The 26380-nt window shown below is 46.4% G+C and overlaps 1 protein-coding gene and 1 long non-coding RNA gene across 3 annotated transcripts; one reads left to right on the top strand and one right to left on the bottom strand.

Moving 5' to 3' along the window:
• Positions 1-1015: 1015 nt before the first annotated feature.
• On the bottom strand, positions 1016-2958 carry LOC123598235. The gene is made up of 2 exons (XR_006712456.1): positions 2851-2958; positions 1016-1428 (listed from the first exon to the last, which is right to left on the bottom strand). It is a non-coding gene; the product is annotated as an uncharacterized LOC123598235 (long non-coding RNA).
• LOC123598229 (protocadherin-8) lies at positions 2499-7238 on the top strand. Of its 2 annotated transcripts, none has more exons than XM_045478281.1 (3): positions 2499-5377; positions 5584-5791; positions 6280-7238. In XM_045478281.1, exons 1-3 carry the CDS (start codon positions 2744-2746, stop codon positions 6651-6653), a joined length of 3216 nt encoding a protein of 1071 aa, XP_045334237.1. In that variant the 5' UTR covers positions 2499-2743; the 3' UTR covers positions 6654-7238. The 2 variants fall into 2 exon arrangements, with proteins under 2 accessions (XP_045334237.1, XP_045334247.1); XM_045478291.1 differs by having other exon boundaries at positions 2501-5086.
• The last annotated feature ends 19142 nt before the right edge of the window (positions 7239-26380 follow it).

Here is a 26380-nt window from a genome sequence, read left to right as displayed (position 1 = left end):
CTCCAGCCAAGCAAAAATAAAACAAATTTAAACAGCGCGCGGCTGGGATCCTGTGGTCCGGCCCAGAACTGAGAGGCTCGAGACCGCAGGGGGCGCAGGCGTGGGGTCCAGTTCTCAGTCACTTGTGACCGTGCTCTAGGCAATTGTCAACTCACGGAAACAGCTGAAAACATCCTTTTTCTGCTATTCTGCCCCACTGCCCTCACCCTTGTCCTCCCTCAACCCCTCCCTGGGTTCTTGGCTTCGCAGCCGATGCACCGCGCGGACCTGACCTCTAGGGGTTACACTACTGACACTGGGAGGCCGCTGTCCGACTGCGGAGTTCTGAAAGTGTTCGAGTCTGGGCTGACCCTGGAAGGGGGCGGGGGGGGGGGGAGGGCGCAACCCTGGAAACACTAAAGGTCACTAGCAGGCCCCAGGCCGGGGTGGGAGTGCTGAGGAGCTCGGAAAGAAGACCGAAAGTTCTTTTGGCTGCGCATACCCACCGAGAAATACCTCTTGGGCAGGAGCAGAGAGACAGCAAACTATTAATTGGCAGCTGCGAGGGGGAAAAAAGTGGAAAGGAAGGCTGGGGAATTGTACTCCTGCAGGGGGCGTCGCCCTTTCCTTGTCCCTGCGCGGCTGCAGTTGCCTGGCATCAATGCTTTTAGCAATACCAGGACAGCAAGGTGAACGGGGTGGGGAAAGGAACCCAGAGGCACAACGGCTCTGAGGACGCCCCCAATCTCTTCTCAATCTCATAAGAGCTTTATTTATTGATCTCTGGGGCTACGTGTGTGTGTGTGTGTGTGTGTGTGTGTGTGTTGTTTGTTTTATTTTTTGCTCTTTGGCAATTCCAGGGCTCCTACTTCATTCTCCTCCACCCTCATTGCACCCCCCACCTACCTGCTTGCTCACCCTGCGGAGCGGGGGTGGGGTGGAGGAGAGCCCCTGAATGTCTTCTGAAAAGACCCCAGGACATAATCACTCATGTCTGAGGGAAAGGAAAACACAGATTGGACGCTGACAGCAGGACTAAAATCTGGATTCAGAAGAATATTTACTAAATACAGTCTGCTTATCAAATCCATCGCCTTAAAAAATTTTTTTCTTGCAGTGCGTGGCTTTTGCTTTTATCTCTCCTCCTTCATACGTATTTGCATAACCTGTTCAATAAAGCTCTTCAATAAGAATTCGTCTTACTCCTGCTTGGAGCTCCACCTCCCTGGGTCTTTGGATTGTGGGGGTGAGGGAAATACCTGTGAGGGGAGGGGGGCACCGCAAAGCCTGGCCAGTCCGGGGACCCACCCAGCCCAGAGTTTGGCAATACCAAAGCTCCACACGTTTGTAGGCAGATGGTTAAGTTCCCCCAGGTTAGTGCCAGGTTTCAACGTCATGCTGTGATTTTGTTCTTCTGGAACGGGATGAGTGTTGCTTCTCTGAGCAGCCCTATTAGAACAGAAAGAAAATCCTCTAAATAGGCGGAACAAGGCATCAGGAGGGAAAGTTCTCTAAATGCACTTTAATATGAGCCGGGTATTGTGTGGAATTCAGCGCCCATCACCGTTTAGCCGGAGAGTTATGGCAGTGATTGGGGATGAATAGAGGAACATAATGGATACATGTGGCGTTTGCTCATTATATTCAAGTTAGCCCAACTCCGCAGTGGAAACTGTTCAACTTTCTCTCCCCTTAGCTTGTCACAGTGAAATAATACAGACATTGGGGCCTCCAATGGGATCGCCTGCCACGCCATTCTATTTCCACTGCTAACGAGGGCTTCATAAGCCTTTGATACAGTCTGATCTTTGAAACCTTTCCAAATCTCCTCAAGCTTATGCTAAATCCTATTTGGAACTTTTTTTTTCCTGGCCTGCTAGCGCCCAGGGCTTAAGAAAGCCATTTGGACAGTGACATGCATACTAACACATTGCAGAGCTCTTTTCTGAAAAGGAAGTGGCAGCCCTGATCGCCGTCGCTCACACGAGTAAAACACAATTGCGTACACAAATTTGAATAAAATCAATTCTCTCTTATCCTTAGGACTCCTAAATCGAGAGACTGTATCTGAGAGCTCTGGGAAGCTGGGAGAGAAAGCTAGTAAAATCTTACTGGGTTAAGCAAGTCAGTGGAGAAAAAAGAACGAGGTGTAGGAAAGCCTCTAAGATGCAAAATGCAGAGTGGGTGGGGGGGTCCCTCACCACTACCCCAAAATCCAAGGTTGTTTTCAGTTCAAACAGCTGGCCCTGGACAGGCAAAATTAACAAAACCATCCACCCCCTTTAACTCCCGGCGACCTGTGCCAACTCCTCTGTATTCAGGGCGCTGACAGGAAAGGAAAAAAAGGCGAAAGGAGTTAAACAAAGAAAAGATTCCCTAATTTTCCTTTCTTGTTTTCCCCTCTAAGCCTTTCCACATTAAAGGGATTGTCAGAGGCTGGCGTAGGAGCGGCGCGAGCGTGAAGCTGCCATTGGCTGCCCGGCTCTGGTTATTTGCATATCGGCTGTTATAAAAGCGGAGGCGGCGCGCAGCGGCGCAGCTCCAGCAGCTATAGAAGGAAAGGAGAGGTGTGTAGTGTGGGCCGGACTGAGCGTCCTCAGAGCCCGCCGGAACCTCGAGCTGCAGCCCACAGATCTCCCGCACTGGGCTCGCAAAGAGCTCCTCCTCGCTCGGAGGAGCCTGGGACTCACGCCCGGACCTGCACCTGCAAACCAGAGAGGAATTGCTCCCTCAGCTTTTTGGAATAGCACTTGGGGCTAGCGGCATGAGTCCGGTGAGGCGCGGGGGCAGCCCCTGCCTTTTCCCTTTACAGCTCTTCAGCCTCTGTTGGGTGCTTTCAGTGGCCCAGAGCAAGACAGTGCGATACAGCACCTTCGAGGAGGACGCTCCTGGCACGGTCATCGGGACCCTAGCTGAGGACCTGCATATGAAAGTATCCGGAGACACAAGCTTCCGCCTGATGAAGCAGTTCAACAGCTCGCTGCTCCGAGTGCGCGAGGGCGACGGGCAGCTGACCGTCGGGGACGCGGGCCTGGACCGCGAGCGGCTGTGCGGCCAGGCACCACAGTGCGTGCTGGCCTTCGACGTGGTCAGCTTCTCCCAGGAGCAGTTCCGGCTGATACACGTGGAGGTGGAGGTGAGGGACGTCAACGATCACGCGCCGCGCTTTCCCCGGGCCCAGATCCCCGTGGAGGTGTCCGAGGGCGCGGCTGTGGGCACGCGCATCCCGCTGGAGGTGCCGGTGGACGAGGACGTGGGAGCCAACGGGCTGCAGAGCGTGCGCCTGGCCGAGCCTCACAGCCCCTTCCGCGTGGAGCTGCAGACGCGCGCGGACGGCGCCCAGTGCGCGGACCTGGTGCTGCTGCAGGAGCTGGACCGCGAGAGCCAGGCCGCCTACAGCCTGGAGCTAGTGGCCCAGGACGGCGGCCGCCCGCCGCGCTCCGCCACTGCCGCCCTCAGCGTGCGAGTGCTGGACGCCAACGACCACAGCCCGGCCTTCCCGCAGGGCGCCGTGGCCGAGGTGGAGCTGGCGGAGGACGCGCCCGTGGGCTCCCTGCTGCTGGACCTGGACGCAGCCGACCCCGACGAGGGCCCCAACGGCGACGTGGTGTTTGCCTTCGGTGCCCGCACTCCGCCCGAGGCGCGCCGCCTCTTCCGCCTGGACCCGCGCTCGGGCCGCCTCACCCTGGCAGGACCCGTGGACTACGAGCGCCAGGACACCTATGAGCTAGACGTGCGGGCCCAGGACCGCGGTCCCGGGCCTCGGGCCTCCACCTGCAAAGTCATCGTGCGCATCCGCGACGTCAATGACAACGCTCCGGACATCACCATCACCCCGCTGGCCGCCCCGGGCGCGCCTGCCGCCTCTCCCTTCGCCGCCGCCGCCGCCGCCACCGCCGCTCTCGGGGGCGCGGACGCGACCTCGCCGACCGGACCTGGAACGCCTGAGGCCGGCGCCATCTCGCTGGTGCCAGAGGGGGCGGCGCGCGAGAGCCTGGTGGCGCTGGTCAGCACCTCGGACAGAGATTCGGGCGCCAATGGGCAGGTGCGCTGCGCCCTCTACGGGCACGAGCATTTCCGGCTGCAGCCGGCCTACGCGGGCAGCTACCTGGTGGTGACCGCGGCGTCCCTGGACCGCGAGCGCATCGCTGAGTACAACCTGACGCTGGTGGCCGAGGACAGAGGCGCGCCCCCTCTACGCACCGTGCGGCCCTACACGGTGCGCGTGAGCGACGAGAATGACAACGCGCCACTTTTCACACGACCAGTCTATGAGGTGTCCGTACGTGAGAACAACCCGCCCGGGGCCTACTTGGCCACGGTAGCCGCCCGGGATCCGGACCTGGGCCGCAACGGCCAGGTCACCTACCGGCTGCTGGAGGCCGAAGTAGGCCGTGCCGGGGGCTCAGTGTCCACCTATGTGTCGGTGGACCCGGCTACCGGGGCCATCTACGCGCTGCGAAGCTTCGACTATGAGACCCTACGCCAGCTCGACGTGCGCATCCAGGCGAGCGACGGTGGCTCCCCTCAGCTCTCCAGCAGTGCCCTGGTGCAAGTGAGAGTACTGGACCAGAACGACCACGCACCCGTCCTGGTGCACCCGGCGCCGGCCAACGGGACCCTGGAAGTGGCGGTCCCCGGGCGCACGGCAAGGGACACGGCGGTGGCGCGTGTGCAGGCCCGGGACGCAGACGATGGTGCCAACGGGGAGCTGGCATTCGAGCTGCAGCAGCAGGAGCCGCGAGAAGCCTTCGCCATCGGCCGCCGCACGGGGGAGATAGTGCTCACAGACGACCTCTCGCAGGAGCCCCCCGGCCGTGTCTTCCGGGCTCTGTTGGTCATATCCGACGGTGGCCGTCCCCCGCTCTCCACCACTGCCACTGTCAGCTTCGTGGTGACAGCAGGTGACGGACGCGGGCTGGTGGCGCCCGCCAGTGCAGGGAGCCCGGAGCGCTCTCGCCCGCCTGGCTCGCGGCTCGCGGCGTCGGGGCCGGCGCTACAATGGGACACGCCGCTAATCGTCATCATCGTGTTGGCGGGAAGCTGCACGCTGCTGCTGGCCGCCATCATCGCCATCGCCACCACCTGCAACCGCCGCAAGAAGGAGGTGCGCAAAGGGGGGGCCCGCCGGGAAGAGCGGCCCGGGGCGGCGGGCGGCGGAGCCTCGGCTCCCGGCTCCCCGGAGGAGGCTGCCCGGGGAGCCGGGCCCAGGCCCAACATGTTCGACGTGCTCACCTTCCCTGGCAGCGGCAAAGCGCCCTTTGGCAGCCCCGCGGCCGACCCGCCCCCGCCCGCGGTCGCTGCGGCCGAAGTGCCGGGCTCGGAGGGCGGCAGCGCCACCGGGGAAAGCTCCTGTCACTTCGAGGGGCAGCAGCGGCTCCGCGGCGCGCACGCCGAGGTGAGGCCTTCCTTCGGCTGGGCGCCCCCCTCCGTGCTCCGCGGACAGGCTGGGGGAAGGGATGGAGGGTTCTGGGTGTGCTTGCGCCGGAGAGGTCTAACCTGTCACACTTGTTTTTTTTGTTTGTTTGTTTGTTTCTTGTCCAATCCTCACCGCTCCCTCCCTCCATCCCACCCCCGCCCCGCTACTCCCATTCCCTGCTGCAGCCCTACGGTGCCTCTCCCGGCTTCGGAAAGGAGCCGGCGCCCCCTGTGGCGGTCTGGAAAGGACACTCTTTCAATACCATCTCCGGCCGAGAAGCTGAGAAGTTCAGCGGCAAAGACAGCGGCAAAGGGGACAGTGATTTCAACGACAGCGATTCCGACATCAGCGGGGACGCTCTGAAAAAGGATCTCATCAACCACATGCAGAGTGGTGAGGACTCTTCTTTCCTGCCAAGTTCAACGTTCCTTCTCTCCCCGCCCCCTTCTGCGCTCCTCTCACTCTCCGTTCCCCCAGCCCTCCTCCTCCTTTCCCAGTTTTTTCAGTCCTCGGGGTTTGGGATCCCAGCCTTCCTCGGAGAGAAGAATTTCAAAATGCCTCGTCGAGGCAGCTCCACCACTTGAATAAAGAACACAATCCCATCCGGTTAGGCGGAGGCACGGGTGACGCTAGCTACCTGAGGAGGGGAATTCTGCTTATCAGGTTTTTAATTTGCTTCCAGCCAAAAAAGCTGAACCAACTTCGTGTTAAGGTGGCTTCATAGGAAGCAGTATTTCTTTCAAATCTTGAATCGTCGCGTTCACCCCCATACTCTTCTTTTCAGCCGCCCTGACCCCGTCTGACATTCTGAAGAGGGAGGCGTAGCTGTATGCAATCTCAGTAACAATCATCACCCTCTCTCCCTTTCTCTTTTCTGTTAGGACTGTGGGCGTGCACCGCTGAGTGTAAGATCCTGGGCCACTCTGACCGCTGCTGGAGCCCGTCATGCGGAGGGCCCAACACACATCCCCCGCCTCACCCACCGGCCCAGATGTCTACCTTCTGTAAGAGCACGTCCCTGCCTCGTGATCCTCTGCGCAGGGACAATTACTACCAGGCCCAGCTGCCCAAGACAGTGGGGCTGCAGAGCGTCTATGAGAAAGTGCTACACAGGGACTATGACAGGACAGTCACTCTGCTCTCCCCTCCCCGCCCAGGGAGGCTCCCAGACTTGCAGGAGATTGGGGTACCCCTCTATCAGTCCCCCCCTGGCAGGTACCTGTCCCCAAAGAAGGAAGCCAATGAAAATGTGTAATCCCATGCTGCATGTCTTCACAACATATACAGGTCACTCTGAGAAGCCCCTAAATTATTGACAGGTTTCAGTGTTGTATATATAAATATGCAAGATGTGCCTTAAAATGAAGTTGTTGGAAGCTATTTCCAATCACATTGGTACTGTTTGGTATTTGCAAACAAAAATGTAGTTAATGTAATTTTTATGAAATGTGTGCAGTATTTAATTTTTCTTATCATGCTATTGACTTTAATTTCACTTGCGGCTTGCCATTTTCTTAGTGTTTTTAACCTGTACATTGTGTAATGTAATGTTTGTATATAATGAAATTTTGTTATATTTTTATATAATAAAAGCTAAAGTGGAAGTTATTGCCAAAGGAACTGTCTGTAAGACAAAAAAAAAATGGGAATTACTTAATGGAAATTTACCTTTCACCTGAAACAACCTAGTGTTTGAGAATTTTTGCCTTGCCAAGTATACCTTGTATATCTTGAGTCTGTGGTAGATTTCAAGTTCAATGTTACTTAATTACATTTGGTTTTCTGTAAACCGTGTCACTTATAAGCACAGTAATAAAGGATTTGTCATGTGTTTGAAGAATCTGCTAATTGCTTTTCATGAAGTTGCCTACAGTTAGACATTCACAAATAATCTAAGAGCCAGAATTAAACCTTCTTTCAAGTGCTAATTATTTGGGCATTATTAATATTCACAGCAATATTAAATTTCCAAGTATTGGAAAGTCTCATCTGAGTATTAAAAATACTTTATTTTGTAAATCATGCACAACTACATTTACATCAGGCACTCTATAAAATCCTTTTCCTCATTTATTCACTCAACAGATATTTATGGTGCATCTACAAAAAGTGGAGAAAGCTGTTTGGGCTGTTCATTCACTAATTAAACATCTGTTGAGTTTTTACTAACTGCAGTAACTCCTCTAAGAGCTGGAGTTCGAGGTTAAGAAGACCTAATCTCAAGGAGCCCTTAGCATATAGGATGTTAATAGCAAAAAGACACTCAAATGTACGGGTGAAATGACATGGTACTTGGGATTTGCTTTAAAATATTCTAGAAGGAAACATGGGGCTACATGAAACAAGACTGATAAAATATGGATCATTGCCACTGCTAGCATGGGTACATGTGGAGATGGAGGAGGGTAATGATACTGATCTATTTGTGTGTTTGCATGTACTTGATGTTTGTTATGGAAGGTTTTTAAAAAGCCACTCTAAAAGACCTATGTCTATTTCTTATATTTAATGCATTGATTTCATTGGAAATTAAAATGATAACAATAAGCGCTAGCATTTACTGAACAAGCTTTAAAATGAGCAGAGCTCCGGGGCGCCTGGGTGGCGCAGTCGGTTAGGCGTCCGACTTCAGCCAGGTCACGATCTCGCGGTCCGTGAGTTCGAGCCCCGCATCAGGCTCTGGGCTGATGGCTCAGAGCCTGGAGCCTGTTTCCGATTCTGTGTCTCCCTCTCCCTCTGCCCCTCCCCCGTTCATGCTCTGTCTCTCTCTGTCCCAAAAATGAATAAACGTTGAAAAAAAAAAATGAGCAGAGCTCCTTACAAAGCATCTGCATGAATTATCTCATTTAATCCTCACAAACTACCCCCCATGAGATGGGAACTATCATTATCTCCATTTACAGATAAGGAAACTGGGGCACAGCAAGGTTAGGTAAAATGCCCAAAGTCGCACAGCTAATCAGTGCCCAGATGAGATTCAAACCCAGATTATTCAAGGCAAGAAAATAAAATGAAGCAACAAGAGGTTTGTTTTTTTTTTTTTATCTTGAAAGAAACAAAGAGGTGGAAAAGTCCCAATGCATCGCCTTTACCGCCTGATTATTGTTTAGCTCTTTATATTTGTGAAGTGCCTGTGTTCCCTTATTACTAATTACAGAGTGTGAGGCACTCTAATGAATAGAGGAGCCCTCAAAGCTGCCTGTTGAAGTCATAATTGAGACCAGTGGTGGCTCCAAGCCGAACAGCAGGGTGGTCACACACAAGTGCTTCACCACCCACGGCCTGCACAAAGTTCAGCGGTTTCTTCATGCAACTGAGCTGAGCATGTGCCTGACAAGTTCAGACTGCCCAGACATCACGTTCTAAAAGAAAGCATCAGATGTGGCTAGGTTACCAGACAGCTCCAGAGCCACGATGACCAGGCGCCAGCAGAGAGAGCCCTAGCTAGAACTCCCATTTCAACATCTACATCTTTATTCTTGAGCCAGTCCCATCAAATGCAGAGCCGAAGGACCAATAATCCCACACTGCCGTCTAAAAACATCCTATCTCTGGGGTGCCTGGGTGCCTCAGTCGGTTAAGGGCCGACTTCGGTTCAGGTCATGAGCTCACCCTTGGTGGGTTCAGGCCCTGCCTCCAGTTCTGTGCTGACAACTCGGAGCCTGGAACCTGCTTTGGATTCTGTGCCTCCCTCTGTCTCTGCCCCTCCTCCACTCGTGGTCTGTCTGTCTCTCTCTCAAAAATAGAAAGAAAGAAAGAAAGAAAGAAAGAAAGAAAGAAAGAAAGAAAGAAAGCATTCAATCTCTGAATGTGTTTGCCTGTTTTTATCCTTCAAAGTAAAATACTGTCATTGTCATTATTTTATTTTGTACCATGAAAACTATTTCATTAATCCAAAAAATCAGTTGTCAAAACCGCTATGACTTCACCATCATATTTTTCCCTTAGAGAAATGACCATTAAGAGACCTTATTTTTGCTTAGAACTTAAAAAAAAATCAAACATACAATTCAGTCCATAAAATTGTTTGTTTAAACCAAAAAAAAAAAAAAAAAAGGCAGGGGTGGGGGGAGTTGGAGGGGGGTTCTAAGGGCCAGCAGCAGGAGCTCTCAGAGAAATGGGAGTTAAGTGCAAGAGGCTTCATGCTTTTCTCTAGAAATGTTGACTTTTGTGTACATTTCTAAGAAAATACATTACTTATTAAATTAAATGAACAGCTCTAAATGCCGAATACTTAGGACAATGCCCAGCCCATGGTAATAATTGCCTCGTTCTATCTTGCCTTCCTTGAAAGCCAATCTCTATAGTAACTATCAGCCCAGTCCCACCACTAGGGAAGAGGACACAGACTCGGGCTGTCTGGCCTTGTTTCGCAATCAGTTTGCTTTCTTCACTTTTTCCTCTTTCAGTATGTCATTCAGAGCCTTGTGTATACTCAACACTCTACAAACAAGTGCAGCTAAAGTAAACATCACAGGCCAGCTCACAAACCTTAGAGATCTGTGATGGTATCACAAACACCTCTCTCGAGCTGGAGGCCAACAACCCTTAGGCACCTTGGCAGTGAGCACTGGGACATGGGAAAGTCCTTGGGGAAGTGGGAGAGTCACCTTGAAAGAGAAAGCTCAAGCCAGACTTTCCCAGTTTCATATTTTTACATCTGGCCCCGTTGACTTGGATGTCCTACACTTCCTATAATAAAATATCCATCAAAGAAACCACTTCAGAAAATTAAAATGTAAGTGGTTTCAACATCTATTGAAAAATGCATTCTGAAATAGAGTGAAAACAGGATGCATATCTTCAATACAAATATATATGCACATGGAGAGAAAATATATATACAATCAGGATGAGTTCCATGCCATAATTAGCTAACTATCTGGCTTATCTCACTTGGCACACATAAGGTTTTATCCTCTAAAAATTCCATTTTAGAAAACAAGCATATTCACTTTAGTATTGAATTCAGTAACAACGGGATAATTGGAATGCTCTAAGTTTTAAAAGCAAACTGAAGCAAAGTAATACAATACTCGATGGAGCACTGTGCTTTGCAACAACTCAGAAGGGCTTTGAAAATGCTGTCTAGTTTTCAACAGCTATGCAATAACTCAAGAGAGTATTTATTATTCCCTTTCTTCAGAGGAAAATAATCTGCAGTGGAATTCACCAACAAGTTCAAAGTCACCTAATGAGTGAACAGCAGGTAAAAAGAGACACCAGGCTGTTTTAAAAGGCATCAGTTAAAATGCCAGATTAAATGTGCCCTTTTACCAGGGGGAAAAAGTCTTCACTCATTATCCGAGTACAGGATTTGCTCCCACGAAACTTGTAAAAGAAATTTCAACACGTCAGAGTAAAATCCACATAGTTTAAGGTGAATCAGGGAAATTCCATTTTGCCCACCCACTGTGACACTTGGTTATATGATGGACACTTTGGACTCATTGTGTCCAAATGGAAATCACCCCCTTTCCTTACCACCATCAACCCCCAAACTACCTCTCTGGCAATTGTTCTAAACCCAATGAATGGGACCAGAGTTTATAGACCAAACCCAAAATACACAGCATTTTAAGACTCCACCCTATTTCTTTCTTCCGCTCAATCAAGACCCGTTGGTTCTATTTTCTAAATATTTTTTTAAGTTTACTTTTTTATTTTGAGAGAGAGTGAGAGAGAAAGAGAGAGAGAGAGAGTGAGCAGAAAGGAGCAGAGAGAGAGGGAAAGAGAGAATCCCAAGCAGGCTCTACATGACCTGAGCTGAGATCAAGTGTGGGTGGCTTAACCGACTGAGCCACCCAGGCGCCCCTCTACATATCTTTTTAAGTGTTCCTTCACTGCACGCAGGAGATCTAATGCTCTGCCCAAGTTCCCACTCTGAAGTCCACCTCAGCTTCAGAGGCTGCTTCGGGTTGCATCTGTGATAGTCTCCATCATCACGTCTGTCTCTGCTGCTTGAGACTTGCTTGAGGCCCCAACACTGGTAGGGCCACAAAGTTTATTCAGCCTGTGCACAGAGCAGTCTGGAAGGACGGGGGATTTAAGACCTGCAGAGGCAACCTTCAGCCAATTAGGGATGAGTTTGGTGGACAAACACCCCAGCTTTCCTGTCTCTTGGAGGGGCAGTTTTGAGTTATGTTCTACACAGTTCTCCTTAGAATCCCAAGTGAATTTGAGCCCCAGTTGCCCACAGCAGCAAGGCACCCAGCAATCCCCCCGCTCATTGGTGTTTCCCTACCTCACTTTCCTCAGTGCTTTCTAGGATCACTTCCCAAACAAATTTCTTGCACCCAAGTCCTTGCCTCAGTGCCTGCTTTTAGGGAGACTATCCAAGTTAGGATGGCTGCACAAAAACAAGAATAAAGATACCATTTTTTAGTGATTACTGTGCTCTACACGCTGCACCAAGCACTTCACATGCAATCCTCACAGCTTTGCAAGGTAAGGCCTCATTAGACCATCTTACATATGGGAAAAGCAAGACTTGGAGAGGTAAAGTAACTTGCCGTAGGTCACACAGCTAATTGGGGGTGGGGGGGAGCTTGAGATTAAAATGGACATCTGTCTAGTACAGAATAAGAAATACTTGGGGCTCCTGGGTAGCTCAGTCGGTTAAGCATCTGACTTCAGCTCAGGTCATGATCTCGCAGGTTCATAAGTGAGTTGTAGTCCTGCATTAGGCTGTCTGCTGTGGGCACAAACCTGCTTCAGATCCTCTGTCTCCCTCTCTCTCTGTACCTCCCCTGCTTGTGCTCTCTCTCTCTCTCTCTTTCTCAAAAATAAAATAAACATTAAAAAAAGGTGGGGGGCGCCTGGGTGGCTCAGTCAGTTAAGCATCCAACTCAAGTCATCCAGCTCAAGTCATGATCTCATGGTTCATGAGTTCGAACCCCACTAGGGGTTCTGTGCTGACAACTCAGAGCCTGGAGCCTGCTTGGGATTCTGTGTCTCCCTCCTTCTCTGCCCCTCCCCTACTTGTGCTCTGTCTCTCTGTCTCTTAAAAATAAACATTAAAAAAATTGTTTTAAAAATACTGCCTTCTTCAAACTCTTATGGTGTCTTTCCTGGGTTCCAGCACAACGCTACCTGCTCTGCCTGTCCCCTTCCACTCCAGCCTCCACACTGCCGCCATAAAGACTTTTTCTAAACATCTGATCTCAGTCACTCTGCTGATTAATACCCACATGACTCCCACCACCTTTAGGAAGTGCTGTCGGTGGCATCCCAGACCCTTCATGCTCTTGCCACCACCGCCACCCCCCGCCTTCCCTCCCCAGACTGGATCCTGCTGCTGTCCCTTCCTCCCTACCAGCCCACCCGCTATGCACACCTGGAGCTTCAGCCACAAGGATCTACATAGGTTTCACGAAGGGCCTTCATGCTGGCCCTTCAGCCAGGGCTAGCATTCTATTTCCTCTCCCTCTCCCCATCTTCCTCTCCTATGATCCTTTCTTCTTACCCTTCAAGACTGTTCAAGAATCACTTCACCTCCTCTCCCAGCCACCAGCCAGACCGGGCAGGGCACACCTCCTATGTGCTTCCTTAGCGCTTACCAAACTGAGGGTGATCACTGCTCCATATCTCTCTCTCCCCCGGCGGCCCATGAAATCAAGGACTGTGTCTTTCATCTCTATCCCCAGCACCTGGCTGGTACATAATCAGGATTCAATAAAACCACTTGCTGAATGAAATGATTTACTGAGCCAAGCACAAAAGGTCATGGTTACACACCACAGCCAAGAGACTCTGCATCTACAAGTCAACATACGTCCCCCCAAGGGGTCTATGCTAAATATGCCTCCAAATCAGACATGACCAACAGATTCAGGATCTCATCCACCCCAGCCGGTCCAGCGATGGCAGGAGTTCCAGAAGACCACAGAATAGCATCAGCCCTGTCCACATAGAAGCCACCTTACCTATTGAAGATCAACCCTTCCCCCATCTTCAGCAGAGGTGCAGCAGCACCTCTTAGACCCAACTCAAGCCACTCACAGAAGTGTGTGGGCATCATTTTTCTGGAGATTTGATGTGATCTAGTCCATTTCAGTATTTCAGTATCTGAAGCAACATGGCCCCAATACAAATAATTGTCAAATCTATCTTTCATTCTAGGCAAACACAGCAAACCATGCAGTTGATGAAATCATCTAGTTGTTTTCTATGTTAAATGTTGGCTATTAGTCTCTTCTCTTATTGAGACTTTGTCCATTTTGCTAATTTTTCTCCTATCAGTTCTAGGAGAGTAGCTGCTGAGGAGTGAAGATTTCCTTCTGATGAATGTCACTAGATCATCAGAGAAAGAACTGGGCTGTTGGCAGTAGTGGGTGAGTGGGTGGAAACGGAATCTCAATTTTATTCGGTGACTGACTTTCAGCCATCACTGAACCTCCTTGTGATTCATTCTACTTATCAGCCAAGAGCCCTTAATCACCAACCTCACTGCAGGTCTGAGAATGAACTAATGATGCTGAAATGCAGCAAGAATGCTAAGGGCTGTGTCTGCCATCCTCTCGTGCTGAAGAAATTCGGTGTCACCATTCTGTCTCTGGCATTCCTCCCAAAGCATGGTGGGGCATCTCCCAAACTATATCTACATACAAAACTAGTAAATGTCCCATTCTACAACATTATCTAGATTTTTTTCAGGTACCCATATGGACCTCTTAAGTATCTTCATAAATCTTTCAATTCCTTGCTTAACTTTAGGGTGACTATTCCTGAGCAGCACAGCCTGAGATGGAGAGTCTCCTAAAAATCACTTATTGAAAAAGTTCTCTCAGGAGAAAGGGAGGGAAGCCAGCACGAGAGGGCAGGAGAAAAAAGCTTTCCTGGGAAGGAAGCCATCATAAGTCTTCAGCAGCTCACAGCAACCAGGAAGGAGTGCACGGGCTCCACAGGTACTTGTGGGTGGGGCACCAAGAGCATTGACTTTAGCAGCACTTCCCAAATCAGAATCGCCTGGAGGACTTGTTAAGACACAGAGTGCCAGGGGCGCCTGGGTGGCTCAGTCGGTTAAGCGTCCGACTTCAGCTCAGGTCACAATCTCGAGGTCCGTGAGTTTGAGCCCCGCGTCGGGCTCTGGGCTGATGGCTCAGAGCCTGGAGCCTGCTTCCGATTCTGTGTCTCCCTCTCTCTCTGCCCCTCCCCCGTTCATGCTCTGTCTCTCTCTGTCTCAAAAATAAATAAAACGTTAAAAAAAAATTAAAAAAAAAAGACACAGAGCTTCTGATACAATAGGTTTGGGGTGAGGTCCTATAATGTGCATTTCTAACAGGTTGCCTGGTGATGCTGCTGCTGCTGGTCCAAGGACCACTCTTTGAGAAACACTGCACTATGGAGATTATGCAGTGTCTCCAGAATATTTAACTGTATGCTTGTCACAGACACCAGAACAAACAGAAAACCCCCAAGTAGAGACAAGGTGAAGTGGTAAGTGCGAAGCTTGGAGCTAAAAAGGCAGGACCCTGCCCCATCTACCAAGACATCATCTACACTATGTGCCTTGCCTCTATCCTCTCCTCCCCTCACCTCTCCGCTCCCACAGCACACAGGTGAGAGGTGTTGGGAGAGGTTAAAGGGGGCCTGGAAAAGTCTATTGATGTCCACTCCATGCTGCTCACAAATGATGAGGTTCCTGCTGGAGTGCTGTGCACAGCTCTGAGTGGTACAACTTGTCAGGGACCTGGGGCATGTCTGAAGGGGAAGGAGTGGGGGTTGAGGGTACTCAGTGCAGTAACGTTTCATGGGGGAGATTTGGTAAACAATCTATAACAATGCATGATACTCAAAACTAGGATGGGTTACCTCAAGAGGTGGTGATTCCCTGTCACTGGAAACTTTCAGGCAAAGGTAAGACAATGAGCTGATGGAATAAGGGGTGAGGAGTTCTGATTTGGGGGTCAAATAAGGTAGCCTTTGCGTTTCCTCCCAAGCTTATTAGTTACTAGTTTATGCAAATTCCTGTTATGGCCTTTCTTCTTCTCTCCAGGTATTCTCAGTGTCCTGTCCTGCTCTAACTGATTCTCAAATGGTAGAAAGCTTAGCACTCTAGCTTTTATTCCATTCATCTTGTAAGAGCCCCTAAATTCCTCCCAGTTTTCTAAGAAAAGCCAGAATAATTCCTGTTTTCCTGGTTGGGTACTTAGCTGATCTGAAAGACCAGGTCTATAATTTTCTCCTTTTATGGCATAAAACCCAACTCTTGTCCCTGCGAAATTGTCTTTGATTTGTTGTAAGGTATTTCTCAAGACACTTTTTAAAATATACTGCTCACAATGACAGCCCTCTGTCACTGATCATGATAAGTGGCCCCATCTTACAGAAAGGGAAACCGAGCAAGATTATCAGAAGCAGGTGTCCTCCCTCTCCTGTCCTTCGTCCTGCCACCTCAACCCTCTCTTCGGTGCTTATTAAATGGAGATATTTATTCAACCTAAGTCCCAAGATTATGTTCATTTTCAATCATTTAAGAATTGAGTCACTGGGGTTGTGTTTTGGCCAGCCTCCTGCATTCACTCATCCCAGACCCATGCGCTAGAATACAAAGGGGCTGTGATTCATTTCTGCTCTTCAGCTTCACTAATCAGAGAAGCCCATGGCTCTTGCCATGCGCTGAGTGATATAACGGAAATCTCTAGTCTGAGGGCATGAGATTCAGATGCAGCTTTAAAAAAAAAATGTCAGGCAATCTGATTTACTGTAGCTGTGGAGATGTGGGAAGAAAAAAGAGCAAGAGTGGGTTGTTTGTGTTCTCTCTTACTCCTGACTAGGACACAGACAACTACCAATTTGCTTGACCAAGTCATCCATGTGGGCTCACATAACTCCAGCCAGACAAGGACGAATGGACAGGCCCGAGCAGTGCACAGACAGCCAGTTTATAGGAAACATCATCAAAATCCCCACGAAAGCAACGATCCACAACTAGTTTCCAGAACGCCTCTGAAAAAGAGAACTGCATCTGGTTGGCATATTGAGATGAGGAGGGGGGGAGATCAGCTGCTGACCGGCCTTCCAAGGAAGGTCATTAATTGTCAGTTAATGTTGTTTTTTTCTTTGCTGAATGGGGCGGGCACGTCTGGAGCAAGTTGAACCACTGGGAGGAAGAGAGGGTGATTATCCTCTGCCTTTTCTCACAGCCGTTTTTCAAAACAAATGTTCAATGAATATTTAAAGGATAGAGGCTTAGGGGACCTAAATCTTGTTTGTGATGTTTTATTTCTTTTATTTAAATAGATCTGCAATGAACATGACAAAACATTAACATTTGTCAATTTCCATTGGTTAGACAGATGAGTCCTTGTTTTGGTTGTTGTTGGGTTTTTTAACCGCAACAAAAGAGTATGGCTTTGAAAGATCACTTCATTTCTTAGCTTGCCCAGGGCTTCCACAGGTCTTTATCCCACAATATTACTACTGTGCCACCATCCCCCCACCCTCATTTCTTATCCCTAACTGAGTGCTGCTTTGGGCAGGATAAATATCAACATGTGAGTGGTGAACATAATCACAGCCTAAAGACATGAGCATATAGGTTCCCGGGTCAGAGAGAAGCATATGAGTGTCTGGGATACATGGATAATGTCTCTGGTCAGCCCATCTCTCCTCCAGGGAGTACCTTAGAGTCAGCGACACCGTCCAGCCAGTTACATAGAGGAGTGAGAAGAACAACACTTACAGAGCAGGGTTTATGCTATGTCAGACTTGGGACTAGGCCAGGATCTGGGGGAGTTCCAAGATACCTCTGACAGCAGAGGATGAGCCATCTCCCCGACTCTATATGCAGGCACCTCTTTATAAATATCAGCTTTATGACATTCACGGCCAGACTAGCGTGGCCAAGCTCCTGGCACTAGACATGGTCTCTGTTTATTTTGAAGGACCTTATCTTTTCAAGCACCAAACATCTAAGGAAGACATAGAAAAGGAGAATTCAGATTGTGGCCTTCTGGTAGACCAGAGTGGGGACTGGCTCTCAATCTACTAGGTCTGGACATAAAGGATTCCGGATGAGCTTGAGGTGACTCTTAAGAGGTAAAGAGTTAAAGTCGTGGTTCTCAAAGTATAGTCATTGAACCTCTAGGGGTCCCCTAGAATCTTTTGGAAAATGCACAAGGGAATATCTATTTTCATAATAACACTAAGATGTTATTTGCCTTTTTCACTGTGTTGACATTTGCTCTGATGATGCACTGGTGGATGAAAGTACTGGTTGCCTTAGCATGAATCAGACAGGGGCACCAAACTACTAATCGTTGTATTCCTTATACTTGCAGGAAAAAAACATCCTCAAGAATGACCTTGATGAAACAGTAATAATTATTACTTATATGAAATCTCAACCATTGAGTGTGTCTTTTTAATACTCTATGTGACAAAATGGGAAGTACACATAGAACACCTTTGCTACAAACAGAAGTACAACAGGTGTCTCAAGGAAAAACACTAGTATGACTAAGTTGCAAGCTGAAATTGCTGCTTTTTTTGTGGCACCTGGAAGAATGACTGGCAGACAACTATGGTTATTAAGACTTGAGTATTTGGCGGACCTCTCGAAAGTGAATAAAGTGAGTCTGTCACTCTGAGAGAAGCAATGACGGTGCTCGTTCGATGGTAAAATTTAAATCCTCAAGGTAAAATTAGAATTTTGGAAAACCTGTAAGTTGACAGTTATCCAATGCTCAAAGACTTTTTAAGTGAGATTGGTTGGTACATTAACAAATATGAATGTTACAAAATTTAGATGATCTTCCTAACTAAGTGAATCACTATTTTCCAAATGATCGATGCGTGACGTTAAAAAGTCATGTAAGGGTAAATGATTTACTCAAAGTGCAAGATAAACCAATGGATTTTAATGTAACAAAGGATGAAACATTCACTGATATGGTTTCAGATTCTACATTGCAACTAGGCTTTAAGAAACTACTACCTGTAGAGTTTTTGTACAGTATCAAAGAGGACCATAATTATAAGAAAAGGCTAGGAAAATACCCTTTTCTTCTCCAACTACACATCTGTGTAATGCCAGATTTTCTTCATATACAACCAAAACAACATATTGCAACAGTTTGGATACAATAATGATTTGGAAATTCCAATTCTCTTCTATTAAGCCAGACATTAAAGAAATTTGCAAAAATGTAAAATAATGCCTCTTTCTCAGAAATTGTTTTGCAAATATAGTTATTTTTCATAGTTGTCATTTTGTTAATATGTATTGGGTTTTTTGTTGCTATTTTAAGTTAATATTATCAAATTTTCTGTTTTAATTGTTCATACAGAAAATATAGAGAGATATTATCTACATACACAAAAGTTATCTTGAGTTCTCAATAGTTCTTAAAACAGATACAAAAATTAAGAACCACTAAATTAGAACATTACATGAACCTGAGTTAATATATATATAATGCCTGGCCTATAAAAAGTGCTCAGTTATATTAATAGCCTCCACATATTTATTATGTTCATGTACTGTTATAAGAATTCATTCAATTCTCACAACACCTCTATAGATAAGTACTATTATTAGCTTTTTTTACAGATGAGGAAAATGAGGCACAGAGAGGTTAAGTAACCTATCCAAGTTGAAACAGTTAATAAATCATAGAGCAGAATCTGGGCTCCTGATCCCTATATTATACTGTCAGTACGTGTTGGTGTTGATATTGGCAATGGTTGTAAATTAGATTCTATAGTTTCAGGTTACTCACTGTAATAATTTTCCTCTTGTTATCCCCAACCCTTTTTTAAGGCCTTATTTAATATTCCAAATTAGTCTTCTATGTGCTATGGGACATTAAGGGACTAGAATAAAGGGATGGGACTAATGGAGAAAACAGTACCCCCTCTCAATTCTGTGGTAGAAGAAGTATAAATTCACAACAAGCTGAGATTTTCCCCTTTAAAAGTCAATCTTACAGGATTCATCTTGCATTTGTTCAGTAAAATGGCACTTTCCCCGAATGTGGATCCCGGACCTCAAAGAAGGGACAATCTGATTGAAGGGAATAAAACAAATACATGAAGTAACAGCTAGAACAGATGACAGTGTCTAATTAAGTGTTAAATTAATATGAAACCAGATTGAACCTTTTTTAAAACATTTCACTTAGATGATTTAGAAAATACTTTAGGGTCTACCGTGCCTCTGGGTCATAATTAAGAACAGTAATTATTATTGTACTCCTGATGTCCCAGAATTCTGAGTTAAACTCTTTCACATCTCAATTCGGCGAGCTTCTTTCCTCCGCTGATGATCTTCAGTAAGATTCTCAGTTCCCCCTGCACCCACAATTAAGAGTAGGTTTCAGGATGAGTTCCCCTGTATTGCCATCAGCCACCAGCCCCGCACTAAGAGACTCTTTGTGCACCGTGAGAATGTTGTTGAGGACTCTCGTTACAACACACAGAGCTCTTTCTCTGGGTGGTGCCTGTCAGGTACTGGCACCAACAGTGCCTGGGCTTCTCTGAGCTACTGAGCTATGTTTCTTTCATGCATATCATGGATTTGCATCTGACCAGGTTTCCTTTCTCTTTTGATGTATAGATGTGTAGACATTTAGGGCCAAGTGAATGGCTAGCCTGTTGCAGGGCAGCTCTGGGGGATACGTTTCTGTTTGAACTCACTTTTATCTCCTTTTTAAGTTACTTGCTTTCTTCTTTTGCTCCTAATTAATTGTAATTTTGCTATCTTGACTAATTAGTTATCCTGGAAAATGGACCTAAATCCTTGCAGGAATCAGGTGGGTTATAAACAAGTGTTCTATTCTGCCACCAACCACCAGTACAGCCTTGAGCAAGTCTTCCAACCCTCTGGGCTTCTCATCTGGAAAATGCTCACCTCCGGGGTGCCTCCCAATCCTAACAGTTTATGATTCTTAGTTGTATATAATGGAGAATTAAGAATACCGAGATGTCTTAAGGCAAGGTTTACAAACTGAAATGCACACTAAGGATGCATTTGCTGGGTCCTTCTTAACATGTCACCAATCAGTAGATATCTGGAAATAGGCACAAAAAATGGAAGGTGGAAACATTACTGTCACAGTGCTTCCCTCTTGTCCTTACCTGTGGCAAGGGCATTTTCACAACTTATTGAGCACCTACTTTGTTCAAGGCAGAATGCTGGGAGCAGGGATAGAGAACAAAAATGATAAGATCTGATCCCCAAATTTCAGAAGCTTAGCAAATAAAGGAGAGAAACTCTTAGGAAAAGAACACAAGGGAGGGAGGGGAGAGAAAAGGGAGAAGCACTGAGTGTGGAGCTCCTCAGAAACTAAAGAACGCCAGCCCTGACCGGAAGCAAAGGGCCAGGGGCCCAGGAGCTCTGTGGCTGGGGAGCGCCTCTGTGGCAGCCTCATGGCAGCAGTGACAGAGGAGCCCCGAAGGAAGGAGACAGCTCCCCCTGCTACAGGTGCCAGGGCTCTGTTCATGTGCATCCATAATAATAATAACTTCACACGTGAGTTAACTTCTTTTTCCAGGCTCTGCCAAGTTTATGTGCCAGATGGTACTTGCCTCCCACATCTGATTTACTGTAGGGCGAACCAGCTGTGCCTCAGCCCAGGGCAGGCCCGCATCTGGCAGCCAGTTGGTAAAATTCTCTCCATATGACACTCGTGCCCTCATATCATATTTCCCAGAGCAATTATCTTTCTATCTGTCAAGGATTTTTTTTAAATATGTTTTTCTGTTCTTGGCTTATTTCTAGGACTATTGTTGAATATCTGTCAGCAACAGATCTGCTTAAGCACCTTTATGTCAGAGAAAAGGCTCTTACTGTGATATATAAATAATGCTACTACCATATTCTATAGTAAAAATACTCGCAGATAAAGTAAAGAGGCAGACATGGCTGACTGCATACCCAAGAGCCATCCCTCCCTTTTTCCTGTGTTCATATGACTCCAATTTTATTTGGGGAGGCAACAAACTTCAGAAGACCTCAGCCCCCAACCCCAAAGGATGTGAATTGATTGCTCCAAGGTGACCCCAATCTTCTTTCTAGTAATTGCATGGGGCATATGAGGGTGACCCAGGACTAGCCAATGATACATAAGTGAAAGTCTGTTGGGGGTGCTTCTGGAAATAATTTTACCCTCCTTAAACAATGAGAGAGAGAGAGAGAGAGAGAGAGAGAGAGAGAGAACCTAAGAGAAATAAAAAGATGTGTACACAAAGACCTGTACCTCAGTGTTCATTGCAGCTTTACTCATAACAGCCAAAGCTTGAAACAACCCAAATGTTTGCCAACAGGTGAATGGATAAGCAAATCATGCTATATTCAAACAACAGGATATTAATCAGCAATAAAAAGGAATGAACCATGAATAAATGCAACAACATGGATGAATTTCAAAATCATTACACAAAGCCAGAGTCCACACAGCATGTTCCATTTCTATGAAGATCTAGAAAAGGCAAATTTAATCTATAATGATAGAAAGCAGATCAGTGGTTGCTGGGAGGTGGTAGGGACAAGGAACTTTCTGGGATGATGAAAATGTTCTGTATCTTGACTGGGTGACAATCGTGTAGATCTACACATTTGTCAAAACTCATTTAGCCATACACTCAAAGTAGGAACATTTCGTAATAAGAACTTATATCTCAATAAACTTGAAAATGTTTAAAAGGAAATAATGGGAAAGACTCTACTTCCTTCCTTCTATGAACATCGTTGTGCAGAGATGTATGCTTGGAGTTTAGGCAACTATTTTGCAATCACAAAATGATAAATCCACAGTTCCCAAACTGTATGCTGAGGCACTCTTGAGTGCCACAGTGAATTCACAAAGGCATCATGGGGTAAATTTTCAAAGCAAACTTTTTTTTTTTAATTTTTTTAACGTTTATTTAGTTTTGAGAGAAAGAGAGACAGATCATGAGCAGGGGAGGGGCAAAGAGAGAGGGAGACACAGAATCGGAAGCAGGCTCCAGGCTCTGAGCTGTCAGCGCAGAGCCTCATGTGGGGCTCAATCTCACGAACCTCAAGATCATGACCTGAGCCAAAGTGGGACGCTTAACCGACTGAGGCACCCAGGTGTCCCTCAAGGTATACTTTTAACAACAGTGATACCAGGGGCGCCTGAGTGGCTCAGTCGGTTAAGTGGCCAACTATGGCAGGTCATGATCTCATGGTTTGTGGGTTTGAACCCCATGTTGGGCTCTGTGCTATCAGAGCCCACTTTGGATCCTCTGTTTCCCTTTCTCTCTGCCCCTCTTCCACTCGTACTCTCTCTCTCCCCCTCTCTCAAAAAATAAACATTAAAAAAAAATTTAACGATAGTGATACCCAACATCTGTCAAACATGGTACAAACTACCAGATCAAGATAGTCCACAGTTTCAACAGAAGGTAGCGCTACATTCCTTTTGGTGACATATCTTCATGAAGCTAGGTCTGCAGAAGTTGCTGTGATTTCAAAACAAACAAAAAAAAAAAACCAGTACTATGTGAAAATCAGTATGGAATAGGAACCGAGGGTAGTGGCTGGAGAAATTGTGTAGTGCCCAACAGGAGCACATATCTCACTAGTGAGTAATTGTAGTTTTTTACCAATAAAATAAAATTTTTTTGTCTTTCAATGTATGTGTATTATTTTTTTTCAAAAGGTTACTAAGTTGTTAGGACATACATTCTTACTAAATCTTTTGGACCTAACTACCCAGTAAGAAGAAATGTTAGGTATTTCTTTTGGTCTAATGGCTCCTTGAAAAAAAAAATTCTGAAGCAGTAAGGGCACTATGAACTGAGAAAGTTCAGGAACTCTGCAATAAACTTAAGAACCAAAAGCCAACATGCTGGGGATTGGCCAATGGCTAAGCAGAGAGAGAAAAAGAACTGGAGCCCTCAGTATCACTGACTCGCTGCCCATACAGACTCTGGAATACCTACATCCAGACTTAATTATGTTGGGGTACTTGAATGCCTTTATTGTCAACAGAATCAGACCTATAAATACAGAGAACAAACATGGTTGCCAGAGCAGGGGAGGGTGGGTGGAATGGGCAAAATGAGCGAAGGGCAGTGGGAGATACAGGCTTCCAGGTATGGCATGAACAAGCCACACGAATAAAGGCACGGCATAGGGAATATAGTCAATGGTATTGTAATAGCGTCGTATGGTGACCTGTGGTAGCTGCACTTGTGAGCATCACATAATGTTCAAACTTGTCAAGTCACTATGTTGTACACCTGAAACTAATGTGCAACACTGTGTGTCAACTATACTCAAACAAAAAGAATTTTTTAAATACACACTACTAATAAACGTGTAATGAAAGTAGAATCCTAAGATATCGCTGATAGCATTGGAAACTGGAAAAATAAGGTCGAGTTCTAAAAATTATGAAAAATTTACGTTTTTGGAAAACTAAAGATAAATGTCTTTATAAGAAAAAAAAACAAGTCAAACAAAACTTAGAAAGAAGAATCTACATATCCCACATGCTGACTCTTAGAAGCAAAGCATACATCTTTTAAGTTCCTTTTATATGCCTTTGTATGCAAATAATTGTAATTTGTATGTGTGTTTGTAACATAAATGTAGTATTTTTATAACTTGATTTTTTTCACTTATGGCGATTCAAAAGGTGTGCAAATTTTATATTTTGAAAGACATCAGTAGGGGCACCACACTGGCTCAATCAGTAGAGCACGCGACTATTGATCTTGGGATGATGAATTCCAGCCCCCTGGGTATAGAGCTTATATTTGAAAATTAATTAATTAACAATGAATTAAAAAAGAGCTGTTTTATTTTAAGAAAGCTATCAATAGGCTACACTAATTTATTCTTCCATCAACGCTGAGCGTAGCAGTTTCTCCACACCCTCATTGGAGAGGTCATGTGGCTGACTTCCCAGATGATAAGGATAAGACCAAGCCCCTCTCCAGAGATGGGTTCAGGGACTGGCATGAGACCCAGTTCTGGGCTGCTGAAACAGGAAGGGAAAGTTGTCTGAGGAAACTTCTGGAAAAGTTTCCTGTCTCCTAAAAGGGTCATAAGAAAAAGAAGATTCTCTCTTCCTTTGAAACTTTTCGGGACTGGATGTGGTGTCTGCAACCCCTCAATCCTTCTGCCACCATAAGAGCAACAACCTTAGGGCAAAGTTTGGCAGAGCAAAGAGAGAAGGAACCTGGGTTCCCACTGTCATTACAAGCCACTGAAGCCACCACATGTGGAGCTGGCTGTACCTCTAGACTTTTGGTCAGTTCAGATAACAAATCCACTCACTGCATAAGGAAGTTTAAGCCATGTCTTTCTGTCACGTGCAGCCAAAAGTTTCCATTTGCCATTACTGAGTGGTTTCCATTTGTTTTTTATTATTGTTAATCTTACGGGCAAAGACTGACAGCATGTTCTTATTTTAATTTGCATTTCCCTTTTATTTATAATGTTGAGTATTTTTCACATGCATAGTGACCCTTTGTATTTTCTATTTCTAATTTCTATTGTGAATTGATTATTCATATTCCTTGTCCATTGTTCTATGGAATTGTCTGTTGCCTTATGAGCCCTTCACTTTTTTTTTTTTAATGTTTATTTATTTTTGAAAGAGAGAGATGGAGCATGAGTGGGGAAGGGGCAGAGAAAGAGGGAGACACAGAATCCAAAGCAGGTTCCAGGCTCTGAGCTGTCAGCACAGCTGTGAGATCATGACCTGAGCTGAAGTTGGACGCTTAACTGAGCCACCCAGGTGCCCCTTTATGAGTCCTTTAAATATTATGTACATTAATCTTTTTTTTTAATGTTTATTTATTTTTGAGGGCGAGCACAAGAAGGGGAGGGGCAGAGAGAGAGACACACACACACACACAGAGAATCTAAAGGCTCTAGGCTCCAAGCTGTCCGATCAGAGCCCGACTCGGGGCTTGAACCCACGAACCACGAGATCATGACCTGAGCCAAAGTCAGACACTTAACCGACAGAGCCACCCAAGCGCCCCTAATCTTTTGTGTTTTTGTATCTTGCCAACATTTCTTCCCATAGTGAAGTTTGTTTGGGATGTTGTTGTTGTTGTTGTTGTTGTTGTTGTTGTTTCCAGATAGTCAAATCCATCAGTGTTTTCTGACTTTTTCATCTGTGTCTGACATAAGAAGGCCTCCTCCATTTCAACATGATTTTTTTTAATTACATTTTCTTTCAATGTTTTATATTTAGATTTCATGATTCATTTTTTAAATACATCACTGATTTACTTTTGTGATGGTGTAAGACTGAAATCTAACTTTATTTTTCAAAATGAACATGCAATTTTCTCAACACCTTTTAAACATTGTTTCCCCACTAACTGCAATGCCATCTTTATCATAAGCTGAAGTCCTATAAGCAGATTCATCTGCTTCTGGATCCTATATTACTAATCTGTCAGTTTTTACACCAACACTGAACTTGTAATTATTATGCTTTAGGAACAGATTTTGATATATGGTAGGGGCAAGCTTTTCCTTTTACCCTTTTTTTTTTTCTTTTCTTTTCTTTTTTTTTTTTTTTTTTTTTTTTTTGGAGAGAGAGAGAGGAGGGGACAAGGGCAGAGGAAGACAGAGAGAGGAAGAGAGAGAATCCCAAGCAGCCTTCACCCTTAGTGTGGAGCCCAGCTTGGGGCTCAAACCCATGAGCCATGAGATTATGACCTGAGCCCAAATCAAGAGTCGGACGCTTAACCAACTGAGCCACCCAGGTGGCCCTCCTCTTTTACTTCCTTTTTTTTTTTTTTAGTGTTTATTTATTTTTGAGAAAGACAGAGCGTGACCCGGGGAGGGGCAGAGAGAAAGAGAGGGAGACACAGAATCCAAAGCAGGCTTCAGGCTCTGAATTTTCATCACAGAGCCTAATGCAGGGCTTGAACCCACGAACCATGAGATCATAATCAGAGTTGGACGCTTAACGAACTGAGCCACCCAGGTGCCCCAAACTCTTTTACTTCTTAAAGGCTTTCTTATCCTCTTGCTTTTCTCCTCCC

Source organism: Leopardus geoffroyi, chromosome A1, assembly GCF_018350155.1.
Source record: "Leopardus geoffroyi isolate Oge1 chromosome A1, O.geoffroyi_Oge1_pat1.0, whole genome shotgun sequence".
Lineage (NCBI taxonomy): Eukaryota > Metazoa > Chordata > Mammalia > Carnivora > Felidae > Leopardus > Leopardus geoffroyi.
This window is presented reverse-complemented; position numbering and strand designations above follow the sequence as displayed.

Coding starts and splice junctions, on each gene's coding strand:
- LOC123598229 (XM_045478281.1), top strand. CDS start 2,744: ATGAGTCCGGTGAGGCGCGGGGGCAGCCCCTGCCTTTTCCCTTTACAG. Junction 5,378..5,583: donor TCCGCGGCGCGCACGCCGAG/GTGAGGCCTTCC, acceptor TCCCTGCTGCAG/CCCTACGGTGCCTCTCCCGG. Junction 5,792..6,279: donor CATCAACCACATGCAGAGTG/GTGAGGACTCTT, acceptor CTTTTCTGTTAG/GACTGTGGGCGTGCACCGCT.